We start from the raw sequence: 11,612 nt of genomic DNA, 5'->3' as shown, positions 1-11,612 counted from the left end.
TACCTGCTGACGTGGCAGGTTCGGCTGATCGCGGCCCCACTGGCCGCGGTTCACTGTCCCGGGCCAATGGGGGCGGCGGGAAGCCGCAGCCAGTACATCCCTCGGCCCGCGCCACTTCTCGCCGCCCCCATTGGCCCGGGACGGCGAGCCGCAGCCAGCCGAACCTGCCGCGTCAGCAGGTAAATAAACTGGCCCGGCCCGCCAGGGTGCTTTCCCTGGTGAGCCGCGTGCCGAACGTTGCCGACCCCTGCACTAGATAATGGTCGATCAGCACTACAAATATTTTCAGAGATCCATAGCTTGGATTATAATGCCAAACGGACCATTATGATATGCTATAAAAATATATAACTGAGGCTTCCACTTTTAAGATCACAGGGAAGCCTTCCTGCCTAAAAAAATAAAAGCAGAGTTACCAGTAAATACTAGTTTACACCAAAACACACTTGTAACAAGGATTCTGAACTCACTCATCCAGTGACATCTTCACATCACTCTTAGTCAGTGGATCCAGGCTGACAGATTAATTAATACACATCAAGTCCATTAAAAAAAGAGGACACTTAGTACAGGAGTAGACAGAATGTCTTACTGCCATACACAACTGAAATTGTATTGCGACCAGACATGGAATTGGACCCAAAGTAGCCATGGAAATTTATATCAACCTTCTTTTGAGCCACAATATTTTTCTATCCTTACAAGATAGCAGGAAAATGCCTGTCTGGACTCAGCTCAGTTCATAGGTTTAATCAGATTAGTGTTTATTTGAAGACAGATTATTTTAGAATCAAACTACAAACTTGCATACAATAGTTACTAAGCTGCACAATATTTTAAGAGTTCCTCTTCAGTTGGTGGCTTAAACATCAAAACACGTGTTTTTCATTTCAAAATCAAAATATTGTAAAAGGAAAAGTAATAGTGGACAATGCTGCATATTTACTATATGAACTATATTAAAACTACATAACAGGAGTATACTTTGCTTTACAGTACATCAACTGGCATTTTAAATTTTATTTGTTCATAAACAAGAGAGAAGTATAAAGTTATGCGTACCTTAAAAAGAAATCATGCAGCTTTTCCCAGGAAGTAGAGAAACTTGCGATGTTTTACATACACTGGCTGCTTATCCACTGCTCAGTTCTTTAAATGCTTGCACACACAAAGTCAGGTGTCTGAGTCACGTTTCTACAGTTTTAGATTATAATGCTGCCTAATCAGTTAGCCTGCATCACCATATCCTCTGACACAATAAGGAGCCTAACCACTTATGCTGGACATCCTCTGGTCACTTGTTAAGTTTTATAAATTGAGGGCACTGATGCCACTGTTTTTATAGAACTGAAGTTTTGTTTTAAAGCAGAGGTTCTCAAAGTGTGGTCCGCGGACCACCAGTGGTCTGCGAACTCCATTCAAGTGGTCCACGGATAGTTCCCTCTAAGGTATGAGCCTGGGCGGCCGTACACAAGAGAATGAAGGGCCACCCACCTAATTAGTGGGGCCGTGCAGGCGTGGCTCCACTAATTAGGCGCATGGACTCTGGAGAAGACGCACATGTAAGGTGAGGTGGTGGCCTTGGGGGGAATAGGGGGTAGGTAGAAGGGGGCAGTGGGGTAAGAAGAGGGGGTGGGGGGGAATTTGGGATGTGCAGGGCTGCAGCGGTCAGAGAAAGAGGCGACTTTCCCCAGCTCCAGAGCTGCAGCTGCTGGGGATGGCCCTTCTTCCCAGCCTCAGCTCTGTGGTGGGAGAGAGACCCCCCCTCCTTCCCAGCCCCAGCTCAGGGGCTGCTGCGATGGAGGAGAGAGGGCACATCCATCGCACTAGAAAGGTAAGACTACTGATATTAAAATACGAGTTGTGTGCTTTTATTTGTAGAACAAAAAAAACAATTTTTTTTTATATAGTGCTTTTATCCAAAGCACTTTACAATAGTTAGCTAATGGTACAAACAACATTTGGAAAGATCATTAAAGTGGTCTGCCGAGACCCTCAGCAATTTTCAAGTGGTCCATGAAAAAAAAGCAAATAAAATTCTAGAGTAAAGATTTCCTGTATAACGCAAAGCTAAGAAGAGCAGATTTTTTTTTCCTTTTTGTAAACCAGAAACCCTGGCATTCCCTTTAATTACTTTATGACCACCTATATCATATGGTGTTTACAGGTAATACACATGGAAGCAACAATTGCTGCATTTTCTCTGGCAAAAAGAATGTCACGCTCATTTTAACCCTTTCAAGTAAGAAATTCTCAGTGTGCCCATACTGACAGACCTCAGCTCTGGGCACAAGTTTCAGCTGAAAATTATGAACATTTACATTTACTTGTACAGCCACAACATAAATGGTGTTGAATATGCCACTATATTTTAGTCAAGCATATGCTGATTTCCTGATGCAGTTTTAGGGTGAAATGAATTTCATCACACGGAGTCGGAGCAGATGTATGAGTGAGTTGGAAAGATTAAATCCACTCCCTTGTGTTGGGGCCAAGATGCTATTCCAGCCCATAGGCTGCAACCCTGCAACTCCAAATCACTTGCATAGATCTGCTCGATAGAACTAGAACCAGCATAAACACGGATCTCATTGCATGCCCCATCACTGTCCTATATATTGGCCTGTACACAAAACAGCTGCAGAATCTTCTGTGGTGCTTAGGGAAAAAGAGCTGTGGAGGTGTCCCTGTATGGCTACTTTGCCAGCAGCCCTCCTCATACTATGGAGATTAAGTGATGCAAAGGCTTGTGCTGGTCCTCTGGACCATGGAAAATTTTGCCCTCAGAGAACAGATATTATTGACAGTTTCCATTATTTTTTATTTTTTTTAAGTATAAAATGCACTTACAAAATGAGAGTTGTATTTTTGATCAAATTATATTTTACAAATGGTATCTACTTACAAAGAAAGCAAGTAGCTAGCAAGAACAATTACAATAAATTAGACTTCAGCTTGTATTACATTATTTTTTTTCTAGTAGGCTTATTTATCAAGCTATATAGTCACATGGCTAGTCTACCTTTTTGAGCATAACAATTTGGGAGATATTATTCCAATTTTAGCACTCTTTAGATCAAAATGCCAAAAACTGCTACTTCCATCAAGCATTTAAATAATCTAAACCCCGGTTTGCATTTTAAGGGTTTAGCTCAACTTGTAACTGCTAATTTCTACTAACAAAGTATGGAAAGAGACAGGTAGTTATGCTTGATATATTACTAAATATGAGAAAAAAGGTCTCGATTACTAGTGATTTAAATTTTTTTTTTTTAGTTTTGATGTCTTCATAACCTTGATTCCTGTTCATAAAATTAAATCAAAAACATTTTAATATGGAAAACAGCAGAAACATCAAACTGAGAACATTAGATTTACACTCTTTTAGTCCTTTTACATTCAAGACTGAGTCAATATTTCAATACTGTAATTAAAAGATAGTTACAGAAACATTAGTATAAATATACCAAAGAATTAATGTAAAGTGTCACAAACCCATAAAAGCAAGGATATTCAGAATAAATACTGATGGCCACTCTTAGCTCACTCCTCCGTGCCTAGATATTGCAAACTCCTCCAACCATTAACAGTTTTCCGTACAATGGAGGAAATTCTCCACTCACTTTAGATTTAATGGGAGTTGTGAATGCATTTAGATGAAAATATAATCCTCAATGTGTTGCAACACCTAGGAATTACACAATGATTTAAAGATGGTGTGGCATAATTTATGAATTCTCTTTATGGTGTTTATTAATAAGAACTTCAATAGTGTTTGTGGTTCATTTTCTTAAATTAAAATTCCCACTGACTCCACTGTATGAAGTCTTGACCAGATAGTTGAATTTATATAATTTCTTTATTACTTTTACTGTATTTTACCAAAAAAAAAAACCACATGCATTGCTGATGGTACAATTATGGATTGCCAAGATACTTCTGTTAGCACCACAACAAAATACAATGTAAATGGAACAGGTATTACATGAATATTAGGCTCTAACGTCTAGTCTATAGGAGATTTAGCACATACAAAATTTCAGGTTTTATAAGCAAAGTGTCTCTTGGACACAGTGCAATACATGACTATCCCGAGGGGAAAAACCTTTTCATTCTTATAACAAAACTGAAAACAAGCCTTTAAGCCCTTCACTAAGGAAAAATAACTGTGATTTTGAACAGGAGACAATCAAAGTGCTAGATTTTTAAAGCTGCATGGATTATTACTGCATGTATAATGCCCAAAAGCTGGCTCCTAATCTGCCTGAAAGAAAGAGAGGCCATCTGTGGAGCTTGCACTTTTTATTTAGAAAAAATCTTAAATTTGTGAGCTATGTTTGATGCATAATGGCTAAACAGCATATCAATATAAGTAATATTTAGCATTTTAAACTCACTATACAACATTAACCCTTGTGAGGTAGGAAATTATTATTTTGCAGTTTGCTTAAATAGACAAAAAGAGTTTATTGACTGCCAAAGGCCACAAAACAAGCCAGTGGTCAAGATTAGAACTCAAGTTGACCACAGTGACTCTTAGAAATGTCTATACTTTTATAATTATGTGGTGTTGGCTGGTTTTTGTTTGTTTGTTTGTTTTTTGTTTTAAAAAGAGATCTTGAACTTCAGGGTCAAATGTTAGATCGAGATTCACTGACTTTGATACTACTTTTGGAATAGGAATTTGTTTCAACACTAGTTTTCTATGGAAATTCATCTCTTCTGGCGATAGTCATTCAGTATCTCTACAATCAGAAGAGTTAAGAGGGAAGAAAGAGAGGACTGCTGAACTGAAAGCTTACATGCTAGGGAAACAGCTGAATCTGATGTCCATTTTGTGAGCATTTTGATTGCACGCACATGCTCTGCAAAGATATCAGCCCACTTACAATGCACTCAAATTGTAAACAAATTTCCTCAAATCCAAAGACTTGTGAAACAAAGGCCCATAACAGAACTGTAACTCTACAGCACCACAACATTAGTAACACACATGGCTCACACCATCTTTTACAATTGGATATTTATCTGTTGATCCAGGAGGTTTAAAACATTTTTCCTTTATCGCTTTTCTACAGGAAATTCCAACTCCAGTATCTTGCCACATGCTTTACAATTAAAAAATGAAGTGGTGGTGTAAATTTCAAGGAAAAAAATATATATACACACATGCACATATTTACAGTATATTTCTTTTTTTCCCTTGGGACCTACCACTTCAGACTGACTTATTAAATTATCTAACAGCAGTGGCCCAGGTGTCACTGGTAGGGAGAGTTGGAAGGACCCATCCTGGAGGGATGCAGCTTCCTTCAGGATGATCAGCTGGTACCAGGTACTGATCCCATTCATGCCTTTAATAGAAAAAAGATTTAGATAGGCATTTGTTCTGTTCCAACTTCAGTGATAAGCTATCTCACACACCTTAATAAAATACATTCACATACATATTATAATGAGTTTTTATATTGTTTAATATAAAAAAAAGTACTACTGAATTACATTCTTCAAAGCAGAAACTTGAAGATACATTTTTAAACCGAAGAAGAAGTGGGTTGTAGCCCACGAAAGCTTATGCTCTAATAAATTTGTTAGTCTCTAAGGTGCCACAAGTACTCCTGTTGTTTTTAAACCATGAAATGAGCATGAGTGAGCATGCAAGTTTCTAGCAATTATATATGGAGATTCACTACACTTTACGCTGAAGTCTACAGCATATTTAAAGAGCCAAAAGCATAATGTTCCTGAATTAGATTTTAAAAATGACATAAATATAATTTTTTTTTAAATCATGCACTTTACCCTAGTAAATATGCTGCCTTCATTTTAAAGGTTGTACCATTTTGTATCCATTGTAGATCATTATACAGTAGTTTAGGATCAGAAGGAGGACACGGCCCCTTCATTTCTAGACTGGTTTGATGGCAGCTCTGATATTGCTAGTCTATGAACTTTATAAAACGTAAAGTTTGTAAAACTTAATTTTAAAACTTTCTATGAGACGGTAAGCATACTCCCATGTAAAAGCAGATCAAGTGTTCCAGGAAGATTCACAACGGGTTTTTTGTGTGCAGAGGGCAGTAATATTGTTGACTTGGAAACGAGTTTTTTAGAGACCACGAGTGCATTGGTGTGATTATATGTTATGACTGTAGTGGGCTAATGCTTTGAGATTCATATTGTGTTGGGTGTGAAAGTTGCCTTAATTTATTATTTGCTTGCTTTTTAACGTTCAGGTTATTGTGAGGAAATATATTTCAGCCACTATAACTTTATGTTAATGAAATGTTTTGGATGGGAATACATTTATATTAGCTGAAAGCTGAGCTAGGCAAATAGAGCTGCCAATTTTATAATCCAAGAGATCTGATGAGAATTCATGGTATAAACTTGATATTCTGGAGGTCAATGAAACAACAGATGCTGTAATTTTATCTTCACAAATCTCTATGTGACAGACTACAACTTCACTACCACTAATAAACTAAAGATGTTTGCTCTTACCTTATCTGGATGAGGGCTGGAACAGAATGCTCAGCTTGTAAATAATATTGTCTAAAGGGCTGCAGTAGATGATTGAGGGGAAACTCATCTGTTAAAAGACATACATGAGAAAACCATTCAACAAGATATGACCTCCAATATCAAAAAGTGTTAGGATCCCTAAAGATGCCATATCTCACTTGTCACTCCATGATTATTGTTTAAAGTTATTTGCCAATTAATAGATTCGTGTTACAAAAAGTATGATGGGATTTCTGGTGACTACAAGTGGTTAGGACTTTCTACATTCATACAAAAGACAATACTTCAACTAGCAAACTCCCTCCCTGGGAACACACTGCTATTGGGGTCGTACTAAAAGGATAATGACACCCGCTGAATCACCAATACTAACGCATCAACATGTTGTGGGACGTCTTAAATTTAAATACCAAATTCAGCCTAATCCTGCTTGGCTTGTAAGGTTTGGTGAAATCATAGTTTGTGATACTGTGACTACACTGCCTCCTACATAAAGTAATTTTCCAATTCTTATCACACTCTCTAAATAGGATAATGAAAGAGCATGAACGAACTTGTGTATCTTGTCTCCTGCTCTTCATAGTATAACTTTAGCACATATCAGCTTTTCCAAGCAAAGTTGTATTTGCATTTTAACCTTACTTGTTTTTAAAAAAACTCCCCAATACTGAACTAAAATATGCAGAAATTTACCTGGATCCCCGAATAACTTGGAATCAATGTCACGTTTTTGCTGTAGAAGCTTTTCCCTTTCTTTCTTCTGTTTCTTTTCCATTTCTCTTTTCCTCTCTTCTTCCTGTTCTCCTTCTAACATAACTCTTAATGCTCTCTCTTCAGCTTCATACAGTTCAGTGCGTTTTCTGATCAGTGCCCTCAGCCTCTCTATGTGATGTTCAAAGTCTTCATCTGCTGAGGGTGGAGGACAAACACCTACAGAGATAATGAATTAAGTTATAATTTTCAATCACAGAAATGGTATTAATTTCAGTTTCATACTGAGAGTGGAGTTTGCAGAATCTCCAATGAACTTATATTGGAGTCACCCATTTTCCTCATGACTATCCTCCAATAAAATGACGTGGGTCAAGAAGGAGTTTGGAAAGAAAAGTGCGTAACTGTAGTATTCTACATGCTATACAACAATCTTTCGGAGATACTATCCTATAAGAATGGAATTTAAGGTAACTAGTAAAGAATAACTTTTGCTCAGACAGTATCCTCCAAATCCTCACTAGCCAGGTACTCTATGCTTGAAGTTTATTATTTATGTACAAAATGTTCCTGATAGCCTGGTTATTGGGTACACTCAGCACATACTGCTTAAATAAATATAACTTATGATTGTTAATAATACCACCTAATATGAATTATTCATTATTAATTATTATTATTATTATTACAGTGAAAGGTTTATTATCTGGCATGTTGGAAGAATGGGGGGTGCTGGTAAGTCAAAAATTCTGGTTAACTAAGAGGGAGGGAGTTTGGGTGCGGGAGGGGGCTCGGGGCAGGGGGTTAGGGTGCGGGAGGGATTTTGGGGTGCCAGATCCGGGTGGCGCTCACCTCAGGTGGCTCCCTGGAAGTGGCAACGTGTCCCTGCTGCTCCTAGGCGGAGGTGTAGCCACTCCTGTCCAGGCGGCTCTGTGCACTGTCTCCTCCCGCAGACACCACCACCCACGCCGCTTCCTGCAGCTCCCATTGGCCTGGAACAGCGAACCACGGCCAGTGGGAGCCGCGATCAGCCGGACCTGCGGACGCGGCGGGTAAACAAACCAGCCCGGCCCACCAGGGGCTTTCCCTACACAAACGGCGTCCCAAGTTTAATACGCCCCCTGGTTTAATACATAACAATGAAATAGGGGTAATCATGAAAGGGCTACCTAATGCAAGGATGGAAAATTCTCAATATTATGGAGTTTTGCCAAATTAAAACATTTGCTAGCCATATTTGAATTCCTACATAATATTTGTCTAAAAATGTTTTATTTCTTGTATTTCTGCATAGATCACAAAGTGCCAAAAATTTACCTTTTCTTCCTGCTGCCTCTTTTCTCAGTTTTCGAAGCTTTTCTAAAGCACGCAGGATGTCCACCATTCTCTTTGTGTCTGCCTGTTTTTTCCTTACTTCAGATAAGACACTGTCTGCTGCGGCTTTAAGTTCACGTTCCTGTGAACAGAAGAATGTACAGAGAAAACATGAAATAACCTATATGGGCAAAAATTAAAAAGAAAATTCAAATAGGATAAACAGAGGAATAAGTGAAATCCAAACCAATATTCCAATGATGGAAATGAAGTCAGTCTGTCAGTCAGTCCTGCCTACTGTGTTATTTTTAATGGAAGGAAATAAAACACGGCAAAGAAGCCTAAAGAATTGGAGAGTAGCAGAGCAACACCAAGGCAGTGGTATCAGAGGCTGGTGAATACATAAGCCTTAATAAATTCTGTCCACAGAACATCAAAATGATAGATGATGTATGTATATTAAACAAAACTGAGATCCAGGTCCTATGGTAGGATGTACTATGGGGTAATCAATTATTTTTTGTCAAGATCCAAATGTCTTGGTGAACAAACTCCAGATCCCAAAGAAAATAATATAAAAATAACAACAATAAAGATAACAATAAGTAAATAAGATTTCCTGGTCCGTTCAAAAGCGTCGGGTGGTCGGGATTTGGCACCCAGGGTGATGTACTAGTTTGTAAGTAAAGAGCACTAGGTTAAACGTGTAGGGTCAGATCTTGGAACTTGCACTGCATACTTTGTACCATTCTAGTAACACAAAACAACTGTATAGTGAGTGGATCTGGTATCCTAAGTAACTCCTTGGTGGCATAGAGCTGACATTGTGGCTCTTATGCCACCCCTCTCCAGGCCCCTAATGCAGGATAAATCTTTTGCTTTAAAAAAATCTAAAATGGAGAGCTAAAAAAAGGTAAACTTCTCCAAAGTGCTTATGGTGAGAATTATGCTATGGAAATTAATCGAGCTTTCAGTGGGTCAACAACAGTATTGCCAACCCCAAGTGTTCAAAAAATCATGACATTAAAAAATAATTCACTCTAGGTTCTTCTTCTTTGCCTTCTGGTTTCTGAAGCCTGATATATACTTAAAATTTAGCCTTACCCAGCTACATCGCTCAGGGGTGTGAAAAATTCACATCCCTGCGTGCTAGTTAGGTTAACCCCTAGTGTAACCATGGCTTGGTCAATGAGAGAATTCTTCTGCCAACCTAGCTACTGCCACTCGGAGAGGTGATTAACTACAACGATGGAAAAACCCTTTCCATTGCTGTAGGAAGCGCCATAGCTGTGCTGCTGTAGTGCAGACATGGCCTGAGCATCTTCTAGAGGATACTCGTGTCACATTCTCAAGCTTTCCTCTGCAAGCACAAGGGCTAGAAATTACTTAAAAAAAAAAAAATGAAAGCAAGGATTTTCACATAATCGCTTGACACCAGGAAGAGGAGCTTTAAGAATGTTACTAAATTTCACAAGACTTGCAAAAAAAAAAATATATATATATATATGAGAATTATAATAATTCCACACACTTCTTGGAACTTTCATTAGAGGGGGGCAAAGCATGTAAGCATACGAGCCTTACAAACACGCCAATGAGGTAGCTAAGGGATACACCAAGGATCAGTGCACTCTCCAATTTAATATAGCTACGATGGAACGCAGCAGCCACTTGGCACATGGCAACACATTTAGGACTAGAAAAGAAGAACTGTGTCCAGGTGAAACTGCAGGGAAAATTTTATGTAGACTGAATGCAATTAGCCATGTCAGGATTTGGCCAGAGAAGCAGAGTCAACACCCCCAGTGGATCTCTAAGGACTACCAATGGTCAGGACCATCTCAAAAGCACAGCACCCTCATAGGTGCTGGAAGTGGGGTGCTGCCGCACTCCCTGGCTTGAAGTAGTTTTGGAAACCACTTCAAACCCGGGGGGTGTAGCAGCACCCTCCCACGGTTGCCAACCCTCCCAGATTGGCCGGGAGTCTCCCAGAATCGGGCTCTATCTCCCGGAGGCTAGTGAAATCAAACCAGGAGTTTAGTTTGATAAAAGTCCGGCAGCACAGCAGGACTAAGGCGGGCTCCCTGCCTGCCCTGGCCCTGTGCTGTTCCTGGAAGCAGCCAGCATGGGGAGGGTGGGGGGCAGAGGGTCTCTACGCACTGCCCCGGTCGGCAACTGCAGCCAATCGGAGCTGCAGGGGCGGCCCCGGGGCTGCACCCGCATGGAGCCTACCTTAGCCCCGCTGCTCTGCCGACCAGGAGCTGCCCAAAATAAGTGCCACCCCGTCGGAGCCTGCACCCCACACCCCGTCCCACACCCCCAACCCCTTGCCCTGAGCCCCCTTCCAGAGCCGGCACCTCATACCCCCTTCCGCAACCCAAATCCCTACCCCAGCCCCTTCCTGCACCCAAACTCCCTCCCAGAACCTGCACCCCACCCCCTGCCCGGTGAAAGTGAGGGAGGGTGGGGTCTCAGAGAATGGGCGGGACCTCAGGGAAGGGGCAGGCAAAGGGGCAAGGCTGTTTGGGTTTGTGTGATTGGTTGGTTTATAGGTTTACAGGTTGGTTCAATGGCTCTCCCCCCCCGGCCCCCCCCGGGGGGGGGGGGGGCGGGGCGGGGGGGGGGGGGGGGGGGGCAAGTGGCCCGTTCAGTGCCCCAGCTTCGCCCCTCGGGGCCCCCCCAGCGCTAAGGGACGGGGCGCAGTACCCGGTTCTTCTCCTCCACCTCCTGGACGCACTTGGCTCGCCACCGGTCGATCCTGGCCTCCCTTTCCGCCGCCCGGGCCGCCTCCTCCTCCCGGGCCGCCTCGGCCTCCTGCTTCCGCTTGCGGAGGCGCAGCCGCCGCTTCCTCGCCTTCTCCGCCTTGCGCCGCAGCTCGCCCAGGGAGCCGGGCTCCCGCAGGGGCCGCAGCTGGTCCCGCAGCTCGCTCAGCAGGGCGCGGGCCTGGCCCCAGCCCGCCTCGCCCCCGGCGGCCTCCTGCTGCCGCAGGGCGCGGCACAGGCCCGCGAGCTGGGCCACCGGCCGCAGCGCCCCCGCCGCCAGCTGCCGGGCCTGGCTGAGGC

At 42.0% G+C, this 11,612-nt stretch overlaps 1 protein-coding gene across 1 annotated transcript in view; it reads right to left on the bottom strand.

Annotated features, from left to right (window-relative positions):
- Positions 1–3,314: 3,314 nt before the first annotated feature.
- Positions 3,315–11,612, bottom strand: part of PDCD7 (programmed cell death 7) — a 9,037-nt gene continuing 739 nt past the window's right edge. Inside the window, exons 2-6 of the mRNA XM_026648469.2 lie at positions 11,257–11,605; positions 8,554–8,692; positions 7,219–7,455; positions 6,505–6,592; positions 3,315–5,354 (exon numbers count right to left, since the gene is read on the bottom strand). Coding sequence (XP_026504254.1) covers positions 5,237–5,354; positions 6,505–6,592; positions 7,219–7,455; positions 8,554–8,692; positions 11,257–11,605 — 931 coding nt within the window. The 3' untranslated portion in view covers positions 3,315–5,236. The remainder of the gene's footprint in view (positions 5,355–6,504; positions 6,593–7,218; positions 7,456–8,553; positions 8,693–11,256; positions 11,606–11,612) is intronic.

This window comes from Terrapene carolina, unplaced genomic scaffold, assembly GCF_002925995.2.
Source record: "Terrapene carolina triunguis isolate 2854851 unplaced genomic scaffold, T_m_triunguis-2.0 Scaffold67, whole genome shotgun sequence".
Classification (NCBI taxonomy): Eukaryota; Metazoa; Chordata; order Testudines; family Emydidae; genus Terrapene; species Terrapene triunguis.
Note: the sequence above shows the minus strand (reverse complement) of the source record. Positions and strands in the feature narration are given on the sequence as shown.